General features: G+C 43.1%; 1 protein-coding gene across 2 annotated transcripts; it reads right to left on the bottom strand.

Moving 5' to 3' along the window:
• Nucleotides 1-4,499: 4,499 nt before the first annotated feature.
• tmem106bb (transmembrane protein 106Bb) lies at nucleotides 4,500-11,790 on the bottom strand. Of its 2 annotated transcripts, none has more exons than XM_037795195.1 (8): nucleotides 11,572-11,790; nucleotides 8,441-8,644; nucleotides 8,162-8,225; nucleotides 7,072-7,231; nucleotides 5,770-5,910; nucleotides 5,597-5,646; nucleotides 5,255-5,308; nucleotides 4,500-4,885 (listed from the first exon to the last, which is right to left on the bottom strand). In XM_037795195.1, exons 2-8 carry the CDS (start codon nucleotides 8,634-8,636, stop codon nucleotides 4,747-4,749), a joined length of 804 nt encoding a protein of 267 aa, XP_037651123.1. In that variant the 5' UTR covers nucleotides 8,637-8,644; nucleotides 11,572-11,790; the 3' UTR covers nucleotides 4,500-4,746. The 2 variants fall into 2 exon arrangements, with proteins under 2 accessions (XP_037651123.1, XP_037651122.1); XM_037795194.1 differs by having other exon boundaries at nucleotides 11,550-11,788.
• Nucleotides 11,791-24,452: the final 12,662 nt, after the last annotated feature.

Raw genomic sequence — 24,452 nt, 5'->3', positions numbered from 1 at the left:
AGCTGGTTAGCAGCTAGGTATTAGCTAGTTAGCAGCTAGTTAGCAGCTGGTTAGCAGCTAGGTATTAGCTAGTTAGCAGCTGGTTAGCAGCTAGGTATTAGCTAGTTAGCAGCTAGTTAGCAGCTGGTTAGCAGCTAGGTATTAGCTAGTTAGCAGCTGGTTAGCAGCTAGTTATTAGCTAGTTATTAGCTAGTTATTAGCTAGTTAGCAGCTGGTTAGCAGCTAGGTATTAGCTAGTTAGCAGCTGGTTAGCAGCTAGGTATTAGCTAGTTAGCAGCTAGTTAGCAGCTGGTTAACAGCTAGGTATTAGCTAGTTAGCACCTAGTTATTAGCTAGGTATTAGCTAGTTAGCAGCTGGTTAGCAGCTGGTTATTAGCTAGTTAGCAGCTAGTTATTAGCTAGGTATTAGCTAGTTAGCAGCTGGTTAGCAGCTGGTTAGCAGCTAGGTATTAGCTAGTTAGCAGCTAGTTATTAGCTAGTTAGCAGCTAGTTATTAGCTAGTTAGCAGCTGGTTAACAGCTAGTTAGCAGCTAGTTATTAGCTAGTTAGCAGCTGGTTAGCAGCTAGGTATTAGCTAGTTAGCAGCTGGTTATTAGCTAGTTAGCACCTAGTTATTAGCTAGGTATTAGCTAGTTAGCAGCTGGTTAGCAGCTGTTATTAGCTAGTTAGCAGCTAGTTATTAGCTAGGTATTAACTAGTTAGCAGCTAGTTATTAGCTAGGTATTAGCTAGTTAGCAGCTAGGTATTAGCTAGTTAGCAGCTAGTTATTAGCTAGTTAGCAGCTGGTTAGCAGCTAGTTAGCAGCTAGTTATTAGCTAGTTAGCAGCTGGTTAGCAGCTAGGTATTAGCTAGTTAGCAACTAGTTAGCAGCTAGTTAGCAGCTGGTTAGCAGCTGGTGCTGCTAGTTGCTTTCACTGGAGAAGAGTTGTCAACACTGGGCCGGTTTTAGGTTTTTAGGTTGGATCATTTTTAGAATCTAATGTAAAATGTAATAAAACTCAGATAGCAGATAATCCTGTTTTAAAACTTTATTCATGCTCCCACAATAAACAGTTACTGTCAATAATGACCAACAGAATAGAATGACATTAGAGACCAACAGAATAGAATGACATTAGAGACCAACAGAATAGAATGACATTAGAAAACAACAGAATAGAATGACATTAGAGACCAACAGAATAGAATGACATTAGAGACCAACAGAATAGAATGACATTAGAAACCAACAGAATAGAATGACATTAGAGACCAACAGAATAGAATGATATTAGAGACCAACAGAATAGAATGACATTAGAAAACAACAGAATAGAATGACATTAGAGACCAACAGAATAGAATGACATTAGAGACCAACAGAATAGAATGACATTAGAAACCAACAGAATAGAATGACATTAGAAACCAACAGAATAGAATGACATTAGAGACCAACAGAATAGAATGACATTAGAGACCAACAGAATAGAATGACATTAGAGACCAACAGAATAGAATGATATTAGAGACCAACAGAATAGAATGACATTAGAGACCAACAGAATAGAATGACATTAGAAACCAACAGAATAGAATGATATTAGAAACCAACAGAATAGAATGATATTAGAGACCAACAGAATAGAATGACATTAGAAACCAACAGAATAGAATGACATTAGAGACCAACAGAATAGAATGACATTAGAGACCAACAGAATAGAATGATATTACAGACCAACAGAATAGAATGATATTACAGACCAACAGAATAGAATGACATTAGAAACCAACAGAATAGAATGACATTAGAGACCAACAGAATAGAATGATATTAGAGACCAACAGAATAGAATGACATTAGAGACCAACAGAATAGAATGATATTACAGACCAACAGAATAGAATGACATTAGAGACCAACAGAATAGAATGATATTAGAGACCAACAGAATAGAATGACATTAGAGACCAACAGAATAGAATGATATTAGAGACCAACAGAATAGAATGATATTAGAGACCAACAGAATAGAATGACATTAGAGACCAACAGAATAGAATGATATTACAGACCAACAGAATAGAATGACATTAGAGACCAACAGAATAGAATGATATTAGAGACCAACAGAATAGAATGATATTAGAGACCAACAGAATAGAATGATATTAGAGACCAACAGAATAGAATGATATTAGAGGTAGGAGTCTAAAACTGAAAGGTATTTAGGGACTGTTGATGGAGCATGTGAGGATAAAAACAAGGTGCTTCTCTTTAAATCCCAAAAGTATTTACAGGATTTTGACATGAATGCTGTGAATACACAACTCTCCGATTTCTGGTCAAAGATGAAAAAATATACATGTTTCATCATCAAAATATATTATGAGGTGAAATGCTGGACAAAATAGTGCGCGCTTATTTTCATGTAAGGTAGAACAGGTAATGATTAATACAATTAATATGCAAATCAACATGTGAAGTCATAAAGATCATTAAACCACAGGATGACGTCAGATAAACACGTATCAGCAGGATATGAGGATTTACTCAAGAAATGTTGGACATACTACATGATAGCAAAAATACTACTACTTATGATAATAATTTAAAAAACAAAACGGCCCTTCATGATTTAGCCACCAAAAGGCTTCAGTGGTCTGCAACGTGTGTTGAATACAATAAATACTTTGAAATTTGATCTCCAGTTTTGTACAGCTTTTAAAATATTGAGAACCTAAAGAGTTAATACAGCGGGCTGGAGAGGAACCGATGTTTCAGGAAAGTCATCACCAACAATTTGAAAATTACAGAGACGGTCAGAGATGTGACTCCTCTGAAGTGATGAATCCTCTTTAATGAAAGAGTAGCGCCCCCGGTGGTGAGAACGAGTGGTGCCTTCCTGCTCTGTCCACACCCTGTGCAGCATTAATGTAGTGATCTATATGATCCTCAGTCTAAAGAGGAGTTCAGGCCTAGGCCTAACCCTAACCCTAACCCTAGCTGGCAAGCAGAGAACAATGTTCCACTCGTATCTTTAAAATGAGACGCTGGTTCCTTCATTTCATTACAAAGTTAAAGAGAAAGAGTTGAAATGTATAAACTATAGTAATGAACGATCAAACCAACTGAAAGCAGAGTTCAGTCAGAGAGAAACATTCTGAACAACATGAGTTTATCTCTCTGATCAGCAGTAGTTAAATCCTGTAATGGAACAACACCTCTTCTATCTCCATAGAGCCCAACACCATGGTGGAGACCTGGGAGCTGCTAATAAAGCTGCTATTTAAATATACTCATAAAGTGCATTATGGTCTGGTAGGAAAATATTCATCAAGTTTTCAACTCTACATTTATTATTTTAACAAATAGCCTTCCTGTTCCCTCCTCTTGCATTAACCATAGATGATGGTTTATAACACAATACTGTGTTATAAACCATCATCTATGGTGTTATAACACAGTATCCTGTCACAGTGAAATGATGATGCCACTTCAACACTGTTGGACCAAAACTAAATTATATAAATTATACTTTCATCATGTTCATCAGTCCTGATCAGTTTCAAATTAGTTATCTTTGGAACATAACTTAAAGGGCCTGTTTGTAAGAATCAGAAATGTCTTGTTAACAGCTTCACCTGTGTCCGTTAGGTCAACTAAAGTCGGCGTCCGGTTGCTGGCGCTTGTGCTCGCTCTACATAGACATGAAGGAGCATCACTCAACACAGTGAGGAGACACACGTCAGCTAAAAGCACAATATCACTCTATATTTCAGCTGCTTGGCAGTAATGTTAGCTGACCAGACCAAGGTCTCTCCATGAATCAATGCTGATCCTAGTGTTGGCTTTTCCCGCCTCAGCCTCCCGACCGCGGCCGGAGGGAACGGGGGAGACGCCGGAGTTTTGGTCGGAGACGATAACGTTTCTCTCTGCGGAGCCCCGTCACTTCACAAGACACGGGAAACCTCTGTTGGTCTGGAGGAGCTGCAGCAGTTATTTCTGCACAAACGTCCACTGAACATTCACTAGATATTCTCAGAGCTAAACTAACTCTTCTGCAGTGTGGAGTGAGCAGCATGCACGTGAGAGGTGGAGAGAGAGAGAGAGAAGGAGCGTGGTGTGTGAGTGAAGACAGGCAGAGGAGCAGAGGAGCAGAGACTCCGGTTCTGGAGACCAAAGCTACGGTCTCCCCCGCGTCCTCCGACCGCGACCAACACTGTTTAACAGCTTCACTAGATACAACCAAGAGGTTTTGGTGCTTCACTGGAGTTTGTGTTGGAGTCTGAGTCTGAACAGCGGAGACACACGAGAGACCATGAGACACGGAAGAAGTTACAAACAGTCCCTTTAAGTGTTCAGTGTACTTAGCTCCGCCCTCTGGTGTCTCTTCTGGTTGCAGTAAACAGTTTTACTGTAACTAGAAGATGCAGATTTTAGGAGTTTTCTGTTCTAATGATGAGATATGGATCTCATCTCACATACTGTTTATCGTGGTAAGAAGATATAAATCTTGTAACTGTGAGATAATTGTTTAGCATCTTAAAATGAGGACATGAGAAGCTATAATTATTACTAGATAGTTTTTTTTTCTTTGCTGAATGCAACGTGCTTCCATAAGAAACATCACGATTTGATCTCAGTGTGGGAACTGAAGTAAACTCTGGTTGTTAGACACTGTAGGTGGAGGAGAAGAGGAACACAGTGAACCATGGAAGGCTTTAGCTCCCAGGGTCAGGAGGACAGAGGACAGAGGACAGTTACTCAGCAGGATGTGGGAGACTGAACGGTTGGGTCATCCCTCTGATAGAGGTGGTGTTCCCTCCACAGTCCACGTACTGGTACATCTCCTGAGACACCTGCTCCGCATGACCAAAGTAGGTGGTGGTGACGGTCACTCTGCAGAGGATGGAGAGGACCGAGGTGAAGCCACCAACACTCTCTACTCTCAGATTAACACTCTCTACTCACAGATTAACACACACTACTCTCAGATTAACACTCACTACTCTCAGGTTAACACACACTACTCACAGATTAACACTCTCTACTCTCAGATTAACACACACTACTCTCAGATTAACACTCTCTACTCACAGATTAACACTCACAGATTAACACACACTACTCTCAGATTAACTCTCTACTCTCAGATTAACACTCTCTACTCACAGATTAACACTCTCTACTCTCAGGTTAACACACACTACTCTCAGATTAACACTCACTACTCTCAGATTAAGGTTAGAATAAAGGAACAGGACTCACTGCATCATGACGACGATGTTGTGGACCTTGATGGTTTGCAGAGTGCAGTAGTCACTGGAAAATAAAACAAGTGATAGTAAACGTGGAATGTGGGTCCATTAAGATAAGACATACAACGTTCGGTTGGGCTGGTTGTGCACATTACCATACCTCTACCTTTTAATCTCATTCCCACTATAAACCAAAGTCTCTCTATAGGTATATACTGTATGTGTATACAGATTTGCATATAAATTACTGTATATATTCTATTCTATATTTGTATATATGTTCTATGTTTGTGTGGCGTGAAGGAGCAACAACTTCCATTGTTGTTAAATGACCAATAACTGTGTAACTTACTACATGTAGTTCATCTCATCTGCGATGATGGTGGGGACCATATAATCAATCTGAAACAGAAACAAAGAGTCAGAGTTGTCCCCGCTCAGAAACATATATACTGTATATATATATATATACATATATATATATAAAAATATACGGTTGACTGGAGAACAGACGGTGAACTCTACCTGTTTCATGTCCAGCGGACTGATGGCAGTCATGTTACTGATGCGAGATTTACCGATCACCGTCTTGGCAAACTGCACCTGAGCTGTGATGTTGGCCACCTCCACGGAGTAGTAGTTGTTGTTGGTGATGTTCAGAGTGTTCTGGAGTAGAGTTCATCAGTATTAGTACGGAGGACACATGTTTCTTTAACTCATGATACCACCAAAACGCTGTGTTTACTAGGTTATGTCATGTTGATTTCTGATATATCTGGGTTTATATCTTGGTTTACTCTGAAATGTGTCACATCACAGAAGATGCGGACGCTACAGCTTCCCTTTCACTACATATTAAAGGGGGGGAGGGGTGTCACCATTTAACCTCTAAATCAGAAGCTGATCGGTATTAACGTACGATCTCAACCACTGATTTGATTAAGTATGTCATATAATCCAAAGGCTTGACAACTAGTGCTGAGTGAATTAACCTGATTTAATATCACAATTAATTAAAAGCATGATTAAAATAGAAGCTTTAAGTTAAATCCGTCTGTTTTACCTCTCTTACAACTAACTGAACATAGACAATGAAAAAAGTCTGTATTATTAGCTACTATATATGTCATCTGCACCCCCAAGTGACATTTCTCTATCGTGCCCCATCATAAATATCATAAATAGGGTTAGGGTTATCATATCATATATCATATGTCATAAAGACGCTGATTTCACCTCTGCTGTTATGAATTAACCCACCTACTGGCTCAGTTTGGGTTGGATGTGATCCGTTGTTTTTTCAGATACATTCTGTAATCATTCAGTCCTATTGAACCCTTACTGAAGCCCTTAAATCCAATCATTCAGTCCTATTGAACCCTTACTGAAGCCCTTAAATCTAAACATTCAGTCCTATTGAACCCTTACTGAAGCCCTTAAATCTAAACATTCAGTCCTATTGAACCCTTACTGAAGCCCTTAAATCTAAACATTCAGTCCTATTGAACCCTTACTGAAGCCCTTAAATCTAAACATTCAGTCCTATTGAACCCTTACTGAAGCCCTTAAATCTAATCATTCAGTCCTATTGAACCCTTACTGAAGCCCTTAAATCTAAACATTCAGTCCTATTGAACCCTTACTGAAGCCCTTAAATCCAATCATTCAGTCCTATTGAACCCTTACTGAAGCCCTTAAATCCAATCATTCAGTCCTATTGAACCCTTACTGAAGCCCTTAAATCCAATCATTTAGTCCTATTGAAACCTTACTGAAGCCCTTAAATCCAATCATTCAGTCCTATTTTTGACTGAAGCTGGAGCTCACCGTGATGTTGAGGTAGACGCTGCGTTTGTCTTGGTCGTAGCTGACAAAAACAGACTTCACCCCGACGTAGGACACATCGATGGAGCGAGGGAAGAGGAAAAAGACAGCCAGACTGGACAGCAACAGGCAGAGCGCCACTGACGCTGAGACATACAACTTCCTGAGGAGGAAACAAGACAACCACATCATTTCTTTACTAAACTGTAAACTACTAACTGCTACAGAGCTTTAACCAGACTGTCATATTCTAAATGAATAGAAGAATGTTGGCGCTCAGTATTTTATGCCGGTATCAACGTTGTCACATCACTCTATAGATGAAACATATTCATTTACAGCAACATAAATCACCGTGTGTCACCTCTATCCTCCATCTTGACAACTACCAGGTGAACAGTGGAATCCACATGAATAGGAATCTACAGGAATGTATTTGATTGACCAATGCAGTGCTTTGCTTGATGATGTCACTTTGCGTTGCAGCAAATGATGAGCCAGGATGGTACGGAGACCGACACCAGACCCTGTGCTCACCAACCATAACTGGTAACGTGCACTACAGCCAGAGACACGGCACAGAAATACTGGGCAGATAATAAATAACTGCAGAGAGATAGTTCAGCACGTAACTCCTCATGAGGAAACTGTTGTCAGTTCATATATTAGAACCCTTCTGACAAAATCAATTACCTTCTTCTTGAGTTTTCTTGTTTCATTTTCCATCAATCTTTTATTTTCCGTTACTCTCCTCCCTCTAATAGATGTTTTATGTTTGTTAAAATCCATGTAATGGTTTTAATAGCTGGTAGTTTAAATAGATTATCTAATAAAGACAAAGCATTTTAATTTAGAATAGCAGTATAATGCTACAGTCCTTCAGAGCTGGACAGTTATATGAGAATAATGCACACAGTCCAGCCGTCACTATCACTTTTCTAAACACAAACAATCATTTCTGAGTGGGTTTGCTAAACTTGTATAACTACACATATACATGCAAATACTGATGTAAAGCTGTAAAGCTGTCATTATTAAGACCTTAAACGACGTCAGTGGCTCTGAAAGAACACACAAAGACAGAAGTACGTACGTCCTCCTGGGTCGCAGCCTCTGGTCGCTGTATGGAATCAAAGCCACCAGTTGATTCTCTTGTCCTGAAACAAATCAATGATGAGTCACTGTCAGCTGTTCTTTAAACTAAGTGTGTCTAATCATCCCCCTGCTTTACTGAAGGATTATTATCACTATATTATATATATATATATATATATATACACACTATCAGTGGATATTGTGGAGGACAGATGGCTAACTGTTGAGTCTTCAGCATGCTTATCTAACATGTTGACTATGAACACAGTGGTGTTACCTCTGGGGATCCTCCCAGTGCCCTGACACGTGGGACACGTCACACTGTCCCGTCCTGTGAACTCCACATAAGGAAACTGGGAGACGTCTCCACCCTTTCCGTCCTCGGTCTGGGTGTCCTCCAGAGGAGAGGTCAGGCTATCCTGACCCTCATCGTGGCCCGTCTGCTTAGGGAGAAGAGAAAAGAACTTCCCCATAGTCACACCTGGAAAACACAAGACAGGTCAGTTATTCACACGGTCAGCCGGGTCCGTCCATAATCTGCACCGGAGTTCAACCATGAAGAGGAAACGGTAGGAGACGAGAGACGAGCTGCTATGACTGATTCACAAGGTCAGCCGGGTCCGTCCATAATCTGTACCGGAGTTCAACCATGAAGGAGGAAACGGTAGGAGACGAGGGACGAGCTGCTATGACTAGAAAAGACCAGTCTGTGATTCACACGGTCAGCCGGGTCTGTCCATAATCTGTACCGGAGTTCAACCATGAAGAGGAAACGGTAGGAGACGAGGGACGAGCTGCTATGACTAGAAAAGACCAGTCTGTGATTCACACGGTCAGCCGGGTCTGTCCATAATCTGTACCGGAGTTCAACCATGAAGAGGAAACGGTAGGAGACGAGGGACGAGCTGCTATGACTGATTCACACGGTCAGCCGGGTCTGTCCATAATCTGTACCGGAGTTCAACCATGAAGAGGAAACGGTAGGAGACGAGACCCGAGCTGCTATGACAAGTCGACTAATCGATTAATTGATCGATAGTAAGTTAATCAGCAACAACGTTCTCTGGTCCAGCTTCTCAAATGTGAATTTTGCTGGTTTTGAGAATCTTCTATTAATATAAAGCAGTGGTTCTCAAACTATGGTACGTGTACCACTGGTGGTATGCGGAAGAATCTCTGAAATATTGAAAAGAGAAATTAAATAAAATGTATTTTAAAACATATAATACTATCAAAATACTACTACAAATGAAGATACCTTAACCATGAGATCATTGAAATGGAATTTAAAATAAGTTTGGGCTTTGCTGTTTCATGCAGGATGTAACTGACTACATTATTAACATTAGTAATATATCAACAGGATGTAACTGACTACATTATTAACATTAGTAACATTATTAACATTATTAACATTATTAACATTATTAACATTAGTAACATTATTAACATTATTAACATTATTAACATTAGTAACATTATTAACATTAGTAACATTAGTAACATTACTAACATTATTAACATTAGTAACATTAGTAACATTAGTAATATACCAACAGGATGTAACTGACTACATTATTAACATTATTAACATTATTAACATTAGTAACATTAGTAACATTAGTAATATACCAACAGGATGTAACTGACTACATTATTAACATTATTAACATTAGTAACATTATTAACATACCAACAGGATGTAACTAACTACATTATTAACATTATTAACATTATTAACATTAGTAACATTATTAACATTATTAACATTATTAACATTATTAACATTAGTAACATTATTAACATTATTAACATTAGTAACATTATTAACATTAGTAACATTATTAACATTAGTAACATTAGTAATATATCAACAGGATGTAACTGACTACATTATTAACATTAGTAACATTATTAACATTAGTAATATATCAACAGGATGTAACTGACTACATTATTAACATTATTAACATTCATACCAACAGGATGTAACTAACTACATTATTAACATTATTAACATTATTAACATTATTAACATTATTAACATTAGTAATATATCAACAGGATGTAACTGACTACATTATTAACATTAGTAACATTAGTAACATTATTAACATTATTAACATTAGTAACATTATTAACATTATTAACATTAGTAATATATCAACAGGATGTAACTGACTACATTATTAACATTATTAACATTATTAACATTATTAACATTAGTAATATATCAACAGGATGTAACTGACTACATTATTAACATTAGTAACATTAGTAACATTATTAACATTAGTAATATATCAACAGGATGTAACTGTATACATTATTAACATTATTAACATTATTAACATTAGTAATATATCAACAGGATGTAACTAACTACATTAGTAACATTAGTAATATATCAACAGGATGTAACTAACTACATTATTAACATTAGTAACATTAGTAATATATCAACAGGATGTAACTGACTACATTATTAACATTAGTAACATTAGTAACATTAGTAATATATCAACAGGATGTAACTAACTACATTATTAACATTAGTAACATATCAACAGGATGTAACTAACTACATTATTAACATTAGTAACGTATCAACAGGATGTAACTGACTACATTATTAACATTAGTAACATTAGTAACATTATTAACATTAGTAATATATCAACAGAATGTAACTGACTACATTATTAACATTAGTAACATTAGTAATATATCAACAGGATGTAACTGACTACATTATTAACATTAGTAACATATCAACAGGATGTATCTAGCAGCTAACATCTAACAGCTAGCAGCTAGGAGCTAACAGCTAACAGCTAGCAGCTAGGAGCTATCAGCTAACAGCTAACAGCTAGCAGCTAGGAGCTAACAGCTAGCAGCTAGGAGCTATCAGCTAACATCTAGCAGCTAGCAGCTAACAGCTAGCAGCTAACAGCTAGCAGCTAGGAGCTATCAGCTAACAGCTAGCAGCTAACAGCTAACAGCTAGCAGCTAACAGCTAACAGCTAGCAGCTAGGAGCTAACAGCTAACACCTAGCAGCTATCAGCTAACAGCTAGCAGCTAGCAGCTAACAGCTAACAGCTAACAGCTAGCAGCTAACAGCTAACAGCTAGCAGCTAGGAGCTATCAGCTAACAGCTAGCAGCTAACAGCTAGCAGCTAGGAGCTAGGAGCTATCAGCTAACAGCTAGCAGCTAGGAGCTAACAGCTAACACCTAGCAGCTAACAGCTAACAGCTAGCAGCTAACAGCTAACAGCTAGCAGCTAACAGCTAACAGCTAGCAGCAGTACTGCAGTAGCTTCACCAGCTAGTTTAACATCAACCGAGTCCATCAGACATTAGTGAGAGATAACAACAAGACAATTACCTGAATGAGACTCTCAGTTCACCTGAGTACTGATTACTACTGCTGATTATCTTCAGATTACTGCTGCAGGGTCCTCTGCTGGGTCCTCTGCTGGGTCCTCTGCTGGGTCCTCTGATGGGTCCTCTGCTGGGTCCTCTGCTGGGTCCTCTGATGGGTCCTCTGCTGGTCCTCTAACAGCTGATGTTGTTGATCTGCTGAAACACACACACATGCGCACCACATGATGCGTTCAGGAGCATGGGAGAGATGGTGCGTTCAGGAGCATGGGAGAGATGGTGCGTTCAGGAGCATGGGAGAGATGGTGCGTTCAGGAGCATGATGGGAGAGATGATGCATTCAGGACCATGGGAGAGATGATGCGTTCAAGACCATGATGGGAGAGATGATGCGTTCAGGACCATGGGAGAGATGATGCGTTCAGGAGCATGATGCGTTCAGGAGCATGATGCGTTCAGGAGCATGGGAGAGATGAAGCGCTCAAGACCATGGTGCGTTCAGGAGCATGGGAGACATGATGCATTCAGGAACATGGGAGAGATGATGCGTTCAAGACCATGATGGGAAAGATGATGCGTTCAGGAGCATGATGCGTTCAGGAGCATGGGAGAGATGATGCGTTCAGGAGCATGGGAGAGATGATGCGTTCAGGAGCATGGGAGAGATGATGCGTTCAGGAGCAAGGGAGAGATGATGTGTTCAGGAACATGGGAGAGATGATGTGTTCAGGAACATGGGAGAGATGATGCGTTCAGGAGCATGATGCGTTCAGGAACATGGGAGAGATGATGCGTTCAGGAACATGGGAGAGATGATGCGTTCAGGAGCATGATGGGAGAGATGATGCGTTCAGGAGCATGATGGGAGAGATGATGCGTTCAGGAGCATGATGGGAGAGATGATGCGTTCAGGGGCATGATGCGTTCAGCAGCATGGGAGAGATGATGCGTTCAAGACCATGATGGGAGAGATGATGCATTCAGGAGCATGGAGAAGATGATGCGTTCAGGAGCATGGGAGACATGATGCGTTCAGGAGCATGTGAGCGATGATGCGTTCAGGAACATGGGAGAGATGATGTGTTCAGGAACATTGGAGAGATGATGCGTTCAGGAACATGGGAGAGATGAAGTGTTCAAGACCATGATGGGAGAGATGATGCGTTCAGGGGCATGATGCGTTCAGGAGCATGTGAGCGATGATGCGTTCAGGAACATGGGAGAGATGATGCGTTCAGGGGCATGATGGGAGAGATGATGCGTTCAGGGGCATGATGCGTTCAGCAGCATGGGAGAGATGATGCGTTCAGGATTGTAATTGTATTACAAAGTCGATGTAGCTGATTTTGTAAGCACTGAAAATACTTAATGTGCAATAAAGACTCTATAAATAAATATAAATCTTATAAATCTTTCATGTATGTTCAGTGATATGCAGGTGAGTTATAATCTAGAGTTTGGAGGTGCTAACAGGCTAATGTGCAATAATAATAATAAAAAATAGCAGAGTAAAAGTAAGGATTAGGAAAAACAATTAAAGGATACAATTTCAAACACGCAATTATTTCTAATATAACCAACACAAACATTATGCAGTGTTTGTGAACACACGTGTCTTTATGACTTCTGGCTGGAGGACAGTTTCATGGACATGTTTAGTCTTCTGTAAAACATAATAAGATGATGATGGTGCAAACACAACAGAAAGCATCAATCAATCCAAATGGTTTAAAAGTTTACACTTATACAGAGAAATGATGATGATGATGATGATGATGATGATGATGATATATGTATATATAGGTGGTGGAGTATATTTGTGTATATGTATATATTTATATACATTTTGTAAGAATCAAGATATTAGTACAATAAGAGAACAATCAGTGTCTTCTAACATTTAATGTGAAGCTGTTAATTTGCGGTTTGAGGATTCATCCACTTGGTGGCAGTGTTGAGGAAGTAATAATTGAGGTTTTTCTAAAGTGTGATCTCTAGTCAGTAATAATAAGATATATATTTAGGCCTATATGCTTCATAGAGGTAGAACAAGGCACATACTGTTCTACAAGACAACCTTGTACTGGAAATGCAGCTGGGGACATTCTCACTGAGATCATTTTGACTTAGATATATAGAGAGAGACATTAGTTCTCATAGTATCTGCTACTGATTACACTGCCATGCCACTAGGATGCCCACTAGTGACATCACTCCTGCTCAGTCTTCAAGCTGCTTGTCGTTTACACAACCAGATTTCATAATCAGCTACTGAGATAAAGAGGATGAGATCCCGTGATCACTAAGAATAGTGATGAAACGCTCTGAAACACAAAACCTGGTGTTGGTCCTGTTAGCTGCTGTCAGCTCTACAGGAGACACCTCGTAGTGAATGATCATACTGAGGAACACGTCACCTGGTGTCTCCCTCAATAAACACCTGGTTAAACATCATGAATCCAGATGTTTCCATATACAGGTCACATTAAACATCATGAATCCAGATGTTTCCATATACAGATCATATTAACCATGATGAATCCAGATGTTTCCATACAGGTCATATTAACCATGATGAATCCAGATGTTTCCATATACAGGTCATATTAACCATGATGAATCCAGATGTATCCATACAGGTCATATTAACCATGATGAATCCAGATGTTTCCATATACAGGTCATATTAACCATGATGAATCCAGATGTTTCTATACAGGTCACATTAAACATCACGAATCCAGATGTTTCCATATACAGGTCATATTAACCATGATGAATCCAGATGTTTCCATATACAGGTCATATTAACCATGATAAATCCAGATGTTTCCGTATACAGGTCATATTAACCATGATGAATCCAGATGTTTCCATACAGGTCATATAAAACATCATGAATCCAGATGTTTCCATACAGGTCATATAAAACAAAGTGAATCCAGATGTTTCCATACAGGTCATATTAAACATCATGAATCCAGATGTTTCCATACAGGTCACATTAAACATCATGAATCCAGATTTTCCATACAGGTCACATTAAACATCATGAATCCAGATGTTTCCATACAGGTCACATTAAACATAATGAATCCAGATGTTTCCATACAGGTCATATTAAACAAAGTGAATCCAGATGTTTCCATACAGGTCATATTAAACATAATGAATCCAGATGTTTCCATACAGGTCATATAAAACAAAGTGAATCCAGATGTTTCCATACAGGTCATATTAAACATCATGAATCCAGATGTTTCCATACAGGTCATATTAAACAAAATGAATCCACGCTCACACGGGCATGCGCTAATATGCACGCACCATAGCTGTTTTCATCAGGATGGCTAACTCGGCACACCTGTGGTGCATTTGATCACGGGGTGGGATCAGAAAGAAGGTATTATTATATTATTATTATAGGGGGGTGCATTAGAGGCTGTGAGAATCATGACTCATCTCATTCACTACTTTCTCCTTTAATCAGAGAGCTGTCCCCGTCATGACGCACAGTTTGGGAGTCCTGTAGAGAGTTTTCCTCAGAGGACACTTATTGTTGTCTGGGACTACGGAAATTTTTCTTCAACTTTAGTTTTAACCCCGAACAATCTCTATCACCTCATGTTACTCGCCACAGCCACACATCTACCTGTAGGCTATTAGAATTAAAATGTGGAGCTCAGAGGATATTTTGTCCAGGATGGAGACACCGGGTGAAAGACGGACAGGAACAGACGGTCCTGAGGGAGTTCTAAGAGGAGTGAAATGCCTGTTGATGCACAGAAGGAACTGTGTAGAATAATTAATCAAAACAGACTGGGCACGTCAGCAGCACGTGGCGGCCGCTTCGCTGAACTGCTGCGTCTCACGTGTGGCGTCCACACCAGCAGCGTATCTGTTGCTGCGCTGCTCACACGTGATTGGCTGTCACCTGGCATGTCATATACAGACTGATACAGATGTTGGAAGGAGAGGAATGGATGTACAGAGTACAAGTTAAGTAACTACATACAAGTTCCCTGTAGAGGTCTAGACCTCTAGTAGGGACATGGAGCCCCCTTCTGTTTCTAAGACCCACCGTAATAAAGGATGAGACAGGGGGGAGGACAGAGGCAGACGTGGATGTAATCTATTACATCCAGTCTAATGTTACATAGAGTAGTAACAACATGGTTAACAGTGTGCTGCACAACTAACTGTGTTAATTACGTTCTGCTCAGATGGAGCCAGATCAATTGAGATATAAAATGATGTCATTTCATCAGAGGTGTCTGCCGTGTTAATCTGATCTACAGCATGTCTGAACACACACACACACACACACACACACGCGCACACACGCACACACACACACACACGCACACACACACGCACACACACACACACACACACACACACACACACACACACACACACACACGCACACGCACACGCACACACACACACACACCGGTGGACAGTAATGACTTTTCTTCTTGTGCAGCTCTGACATCGTTCCACGTGGGATTCCTGAGAAGCGGCGTGCGTCCCAGCATCCCCACGGCGCTGGAACAAGAGACACTGCTGGCTCCATTATTAATGCCCATTGATTCCCATGGTCCTATTGATTCCCATGGTCCTATTGATTCCCATGATCCTTTGCTGGTCATGGTATTGTTTAAGATGTGATGTGTCGTGTCGATTAAACTGAATATCTCTTCATTTATACTGCTGACATTATGATCTACATGTCTTTATGAGTTATTGTTACCATGCTGTAAGAGCTTTATTTCATCATTAATCACAGTTAGAGAAGCGTCTTTAATGCTGTTAGCTTCACCTGAACAACGCTGGAGGTAATTACCATCTATTAGACGAGGTAAAGACACAATTACAGCTCTGCAAACACGGAATGAAATGTTAAACACTGCTGCTCACCAGCAAACTGCATCATCAGCGTCTGGATGGATTCCTCAGGGAGGAGGACAGAGACACTTACTGTCTCCTACATGAGGACAGAGACGCTCACTGTCTACTACATGAGGACGGAGACACTTACTGTCTCCTACATGAGGACAGAGACGCTCACTGTCTCCTATATGAGGACAGAGACACTTACTGTCTCCTACATGAGGACAGAGACGCTCACTGTCTCCTACATGAGGACAGAGACACTTACTGTCTCCTACATGAGGACAGAGACGCTCACTGTCTCCTACATGAGGACAGAGACACTTACTGTCTCCTACATGAGGACAGAGATGCTCACTGTCTCCTACATGAGGACAGAGACGCTTACTGTCTCCTACATGAGGACAGAGACGCTCACTGTCTCCTACATGAGGACAGAGACGCTTACTGTCTCCTACATGTCCCACACTGAAGGTGGAATATAAAGGACTGTAGTATATATGGAAGTTTCCAGTGATTCTAATGAGCTGTGATGATAACTGTCACTCAGACATGCTGTTATTAACAGATAATCCTTCTCTCCTGTCCTCAGCTCTCCTGTCCTCAGCTCTCCTGTCTTCAGCTCTCCTGTCTTCAGCTCTCCTGTCCTCAGCTCTCCTGTCTTCAGCTCTCCTGTCTTCAGCTCTCCTGTCTTCAGCTCTCCTGTCTTCAGCTCTCATGTCTTCAGCTCTCCTGTCTTCTAGAAGCTCGGTGACGGAGTGACTCTACTAGCAGAGTGAGATGGTGAACTGTCCTAATCAGTCCCAATAGCTCCCTGAGATCCTCCCCTCACATTTAGGTCACAATTATACACAGAGTGTATCACGGGGTGTACCGCGGGGTGTACCGCCGGGTGTACCGCGGGGTGTACCACCGGGTGTACCGCGGTGTGTACCGCGGGGTGTACCGCCGGGTGTACCGCCGGGTGTACCGCCGGGTGTACCGCGGGGTGTACCGCGGGGTGTACCACCGGGTGTACCGCGGTGTGTACCGCGGGGTGTACCGCCGGGTGTACCGCCGGGTGTACCGCGGGGTGTACCTCGGGGTGTACCGCAGGAGTGTACCGCTGGGTGCACCGTGGGGTGCAGCTGTTAAAGTAACATTTATAGAATAATTCTGAACTTTAATTAAACAATTTCAGAAACTGAACTTAACCACTGAATATTTTCATCAAGTAGTGTCTCATTGTCCTTTCCTCATGAGGACACATAGGCCATATGATGTCTCCACTCAGCCTCCGTACAGTCTGTTGTTATTGGATGTCTCCACTCAGCCTCCGTATGGTCTGTTGTTATTGGATGTCTCCACTCAGCCTCCGTATGGTCTGTTGTTATTGGATGTCTCCACTCAGCCTCCATACAGTCTGTTGTTATTGGATGTCTCCACTCAGCCTCCATACAGTCTGTTGTTATTGGATGTCTCCACTCAGCCTCCGTATGTTCTGTTGTTATTGGATGTCTCCACTCAACCTCCATACAGTCTGTTGTTATTGGATGTCTCCACTCAGCCTCCGTATGGTCTGTTGTTATTGGATGTCTCCACTCAGCCTCCGTATGGTCTGTTGTTATTGGATGTCTCCACTCAGCCTCCGTATGGTCTGTTGTTATTGGATGTCTCCACTCAGCCTCCGTATGGTCTGTTGTTATTGGATGTCTCCACTCAGCCTCCGTACAGTCTGTTGTTATTGGATGTCTCCACTGAGCCTCCGTACAGTCTGTTGTTATTGGATGTCTCCACTGAGCCTCCGTACAGTCTGTAGAAGTGGGAGTGGTCCACGGCTTCACTGCTTCAGCTGCAGAAGAAAAACATATCTGACCCACATTCTGTGAATATCACCCTTCAGAACCTGAATAATGAATAACGTCACAGACACACATGAGATGCCGTTCACACGAGACGCCGTTCACACGAGACGCCGTTCACACATGAGACGCCGTTCACACACGAGACGCCGTTCACACGAGACGCCGTTCACACAAGACGCCGTCCACACGAGATGCTGTTCACACGAGACGCCGTTCACACATGAGATGCCGTTCACACGAGACGCTGTTCACACGAGACGCCGTCCACACGAGACGCCGTCCACACACGAGACGCCGTTCACACACGAGACGCCGTCCACACACGAGACGCCGTTCACACACGAGACGCCGTTCACACATGAGACGCTGTTCAGGTAGGGGGGGGGGGGCAGGTCAGAGATCAGCCTGAAGAGATTCAGATCGGCACTTTTTATCTCGTATCGCCTCTTTAACACTTTCTTCCTCGTCTCTTCAGCCTCTTTTCCCCTGACACCAGTCCTCCACCAGTCCTCCACCAGTCCTCTGCCAGTCCTCCACCAGTCCTCCTCCAGTCCTCTACCAGTCCTCCACCAGTTCTCCACCAGTCCTCTATCAGTCCCAGTCCTCCACCAGTCCTCCAGCAGTCCTCCACCAGTCCTCCATCAGTTCTCCACCAGTCCTCTATCAGTCCCAGTCCTCCACCAGTCCTCTACCAGTCCTCTACCAGTTCTCCACCAGTCCTCTATCAGTCCTCTACCAGTTCTCCACCAGTCCTCTACCAGTCCTCTACCAGTCCTCCACCAGTCCTCCACCAGTCCTCCACGGTAGCGCTAGTTAAGAGCGTGACATTTCCAATCCAGCAGCCGACCAACCGGGGACATCACTTACTGGTTTACAGCACGCAGAAACAGGCGACTCCTATTAACCCCGCTGTGCTCTCCCATTTCCCAGCATCCTCTCTGAGATTGAGAGGTAATTCGTTGTTAAAGCCGCGTACCTGGCAGGAGTCAGACACTCAGGAAATGGATAATTCCTTTTGTCTTTATCGATTCCACCTCATCACACGCCTCGTATCCCGGAGAAGAAGAAGTGTGCTGAAGCTTAAAGGAGAAGTGGTCCGTAATATACAGATTTAAAAAGCTACTCCTACTTTCTGCTCATTTCTGTCCAGAACTTGTCCAACGCTGCTGGAGCTGTTGGCCTCGCCAACAAGACCCCGAGGTACTTGAACTCCTTCACTTGGGCTGAGGACTCATTCCCTCCCCGGGAGGTTATTAAACCTCTGAGAACCCAGTCAGGATGGGTTCCTTCCCTAGGGAGGAGGCCACGGGGAAGACCCAGGACTAGGTGGAGAGATGATATCTCCACACTGGCCTGGGAACGCCTCGGGATCCCCCAGTCAGAGCTGGTTAAAGGGAAGTTTAGGGTTCGTTGCTGGAGCTGTTGCCCCCCCGACCCGACCCGGATAAGAGGTAGAAGAAGAGTGAGTGAAATTAAAGGCCAGATTTCAGTGCCTGTAATTCATCATTTAATCCTTCGCATCAAAACAACAGATCCTTTTTACCCTCGAACTTCAAGTCAGGAAAATGGTTCGGTTGCCCCCATTTTGGAGTTGGCCTTCTTTCAGTTACAAACAGCCCCCCCCCCCCCTCGGTCTCTGGTCTCTGGTGAGGTACAATTCCAGAAATGAACAACTTGGGCCACTTCTTCCTTTTCATGACCTGGATTCTTCATCTTACTGTATAAAGAGCCCAAATAAAACCTGCAGAATCTGATGACCCATTTATTTATGGACTAGTCCTTACATTATTATTCAGGTTGTAATAGGCCATGGAAGAACAGCTGTGTTTACAATATACATATATATATGTAGATGTCCACGTGTCAATATGCTTTGGAAAGAGGACATGGACATGATTTTACAGCTTAAAAACCCTAGAATGTTTTTTCATTAGCAGATTTATTCTGGGTTTGCACATCAACATCATTTGGAGAAATTGGATTGACTGAGGCTGTAAATATTAATATTAATATAATCTGAGCTCCACAAACCGGCATATTGTGACACTGATATGGACATTATGCTGAGCTGAAGTTCCTCTGCAAATCCACCCCGGCCTCATCCTCACTCTGATTCCCACGGTGAGGACTGGAGATGTGAGACCAGTCGGCATTGACCAGTCGGCGTTGACCAGTCGACGTTGACCAGTCGGGGTTGACCTGTTGGCGTTGACCTGTCGGCGTTGACCTGTCGGCGTTGACCAGTCGGCGTTGACCTGTCGGGGTCGGCGTTGACCAGTCGGGGTCAGCGTTGACCATTCGGGGTTGACCAGTCGGCGTTGACCTGTCGACGTTGACCTGTCGGCGTTGACCTGTCGGCGTTGACCTGTCGGCGTTGACCAGTCGGCGTTGACCAGTCGGGGTTGGCGCTGACCATTCGGGGTTGACCAGTCGGCGTTGACCAGTCGGCGTTGACCTGTCGGCGTTGACCTGTCGGCGTTGACCTGTCGGCGTTGACTGGTCGGCGTTGACCGGTCGGCGTTGACCGGTCGGGGTTGACCAGTCGGGGTTGACCAGTCGGGGTTGACCAGTCGCCGTCGGCGTTGACCAGTCGGGGTTGACGCCGTCGGGGTTGACGCCGTCTTTGGTTTGAGATTTAAAATCTCATCTCTGTAGAATTAAGAATAAATATGGTAGATGTGTTTTTCTCTGTGTACATGGCTTCACCAGGCAGGCAGTAGTCATGCCCAGAGGTAGGAACCATGAACACCACATATTGTGCACTTTGCCAGTTGGGTACCTCTGTGATGTGGAAACATGTGATTGGTGTTAAGAGGCATGACAGGCAGAGGGAAGGACTGCACCAGACCCGAAGGTTCTTGTCTCTGGGAAGGAATGCCGCTGTAGAGCTCTCATTGGTAGAGCCCTGAAGATCCTGGGGGGTCGCGGGAAGTGCAGCGATGGGGGGGGTTCGGGTGTTGGGGGATGGGGAAAGGAGGGGGGGTAGGGAAAGATAAAAAAAAACAAGCCTGCGTGGTTCCTCCAACCTCGTTACAGCTAGTAACCCATCAGCCGTAATTAACGCTGCCCTGTTGTAGTAGTCATCACCGAGGGTCCCAGAGAGCTGACTGACAGCTGCTGCGTCACAGACATGTCCATCTTTGTCTTTACAACATCAGCATCTCTCCAGAACCCACTGGGGATCTGAGGCCGGATGCCGGCGCTTCATGTTCAGTTGCAAACCGTCCTGGTAATGGTGTTAATTAGCTTGGTAAGAATTGAATTAGTGCACGCAGCAGGCCGTGATGGACGGCCTCTTCACCCACGCTGCTTTGGCTGTAATCGCTGTTTGTGCAATTACAAATCAATCAATCAACCGCAGCATGTGGAAGATGAGATACAGAAAATGAGTGTACAGTTCCTTGTGTGCTTTTAATGATGCTGGAATGAACGTTGGCAGCACACTAGAGTTTCATTGAATGATATAGCATGAACCCTGTACCCTATAACCTGAACCCTGATCCTAATGATCCTAATCAGGGTATGAAAGGAGCTTATAAATCAAGACAGAATCACCCTGTCCTGACCTCGAGTCCGCCATGTTGGAGAGGGAAGATCGACTGATTCTGAACCCTTTTTCATGAAATGAGTTTTTTATAAACATGAGAAATTGAACATATCATACGAGGGCCAGTGTCTCCTTTGGTTTCCGCCCCCAAACTGTCAGAAGTCAGGTTGATTGGTGCGAGCAGGATTCAACTTCGAGAGCAGCGTTACCTGTGAGAGGGAGTAGCAACCACCTTCTGCCCCCCCCCCCCCCCCCCCCCCCCCCCCCCCAGGTAAACAATGTTAGCTCTGTCCAACCCGGTCTCACTCCCAACTCGCCAAATACCGCCGTTTGGTCAGCGCCCCTCGGCATTGGAGACGATGCACGGAGGCCCCGTTTACCGACAGGATGAGACAAACTGGGCTTTCAACTAACTCCAACGTAAACCCACCCGCGGGGTAATTTAACGGTCAGAGTAGTGAGGTAGCGTTTAAAGCGTGAGAATCCGCTACGGGCGGGCAGAAGGGGAGGTGGACGGGTCAAACAAACACAAGACTTTCAACCAGGAGACCGCTTTCCGTGTCCCGTGTGAAACTAAAAGTAATGTCGACTTTTTTTGTCACGTCAGTTCTTTAGTCACGTGACTCGTCGGTATCGTCAGCCCCGTGAGTCACGTGACTCGTCGGTATCGTCAGCCCCGTGAGTCCCGTGAGTTGCTAGTCAGTGAAGCTAACTCCGACCGTTTCCTAACCCTACCTACGTGGTTGTGTTGCCTAGACCTTTATTTTGATAGGACACTATGGATGTAACGAGCGTATTCTGACACGCCGTCCTGGTCCGAGGGGCTCTGACCGAGCGGTGATATCTGATGGGTTGGGAGTGAGAATGTGATGCTCTGTCTGTCACTGTGTTGCTTTGCTGTGGTGTCGGTGCTCCTGACGCTGACGGTCATCTACTGTCAGTAACACACCTGCTATAGATCAGTAGCTCATACGACCCTTTAGAGAAACTATCCCTTTAGCTCTGATGTTGTGTGTTTGTTAGTGTGGTTCCTCAGAGGTTGCTCTGATGTTGTGTGTTTGTTAGTGTGGTTCCTCAGAGGTTGCTCTGATGTTGTGTGTTTGTTAGTGTGGTTCCTCAGAGGTTGCTGTGATATTGTGTGTTTGTTAGTGTGGTTCCTCAGAGGTTGCTCTGATGTTGTGTGTTTGTTAGTGTGGTTCCTCAGAGGTTGCTGTGATGTTGTGTGTTTGTTAGTGTGGTTCCTCAGAGGTTGCTGTGATGTTGTGTGTTTGTTAGTGTGGTTCCTCAGAGGTTGCTGTGATGTTGTGTGTTTGTTAGTGTGGTTCCTCAGAGGTTGCTGTGATATTGTGTGTTTGTTAGTGTGGTTCCTCAGAGGTTGCTGTGATATTGTGTGTTTGTTAGTGTGGTTCCTCAGAGGTTGCTGTGATGTTGTGTGTTTGTTAGTGTGGTTCCTCAGAGGTTGCTCTGATGTTGTGTGTTTGTTAGTGTGGTTCCTCAGAGGTTGCTGTGATGTTGTGTGTTTGTTAGTGTGGTTCCTCAGAGGTTGCTATGATGTTGTGTATTTGTTAGTGTGGTTCCTCAGAGGTTGCTCTGATGCTCTCATGTTGTGTGTAGTAACCCAGTTAAATCCTCTGTTTTGGGGGGACTCTTGGGGGCTAAAAGCTTGGTCCCCCCTGCTTTGTTCCCTCAATCTGGTTACCGGCTCTGAGCCAATGAAGCGGAAGACAATGGAGAGCAGGGGATGAGTCTGCAGGCTGGTTGCAGTCGTGGCCTCCGCCTGGATGAACTCATTTCAGGGATGATTTGCTTTGACTGATATGAAACGCTGGATTACCGTTGAGTCTCTTTGTTCCTGATTGGGGAAGGGGTCAAAACAAGCTCCTGAGAGCTTAACAAATCCATGTAACGTGCCCTCTGACAGATTTACATTCTAACACCAGTGCTGTTGCTCATATCTGAGCCGTGCACACTAGTCCATGTCTCTGCTTGACTTCAGAGGGGAACGCAGATAGATCTGCTTCCTTTAACTCCACATTTCTTCATAGCAGACACCGGAAATGAGCTGCTTTACATGAAGCTGGCTGGTTGTGTTCTAGCAGCTCCTGAGACTGCTGATGTTTCCTATCTGATATGAACAAATTAACCTTTTCACAGCATGTCACTTCACATTTTAATGTCTACTAATCTCTGATCTTTCTTGACGAGAGACAATGTTCCCGTTTTCTATCATTTCTAATTTGATTTCTCGATCATGCAAGTCAACAATAGTAAACATTTAATAACATTATTCTCCCTCATTGCTACCTTGTTTCTCCGTCCTCTTCCCTGCGATAACATTTGCATATTTAAATTGGATGTGCTTGGCTTGGTCCGGTAACGCTTGATTTAGCAGTTCTTGTCCTGGGTTTAAGTCAGGGGAAGATTCTGCAACACGTTCTCATCTGAACTCGTCACATACTGACTCTTTGTCAGACCCCTCGGTGTCACTTTAAACACATACTTAATGTCAATGTGAATAAAACTAAAACATTTGCTTAGTATCAGGCAACAAGGGGACACGAACCAACAGCTGATTGTAACGTGAAAGTGAAACTTAACACACGGGACATGAACAGCGGTCTGC

The sequence above is a fragment of the Sebastes umbrosus genome, chromosome 15, assembly GCF_015220745.1.
Source record: "Sebastes umbrosus isolate fSebUmb1 chromosome 15, fSebUmb1.pri, whole genome shotgun sequence".
NCBI classification, from domain to species: domain Eukaryota; kingdom Metazoa; phylum Chordata; class Actinopteri; order Perciformes; family Sebastidae; genus Sebastes; species Sebastes umbrosus.
The sequence above is the reverse complement of the archived record's forward strand: the minus strand, read 5'-3'. Positions and strand labels throughout refer to the sequence as shown.

Excerpts from the sequence above, each read along its gene's own strand:
- tmem106bb (XM_037795195.1), bottom strand. The coding sequence starts at position 8,636 with ATGGGGAAGTTCTTTTCTCTTCTCCCTAAGCAGACGGGCCACGATGAG. Across the intron at positions 8,226-8,440 it reads CACTGGGAGGATCCCCAGAG|GACAAGAGAATCAACTGGTG; the intron begins GTAACACCACTG and ends GATTTGTTTCAG. Across the intron at positions 4,886-5,254 it reads AACATCGTCGTCATGATGCA|AGTGACCGTCACCACCACCT; the intron begins GTGAGTCCTGTT and ends CATCCTCTGCAG.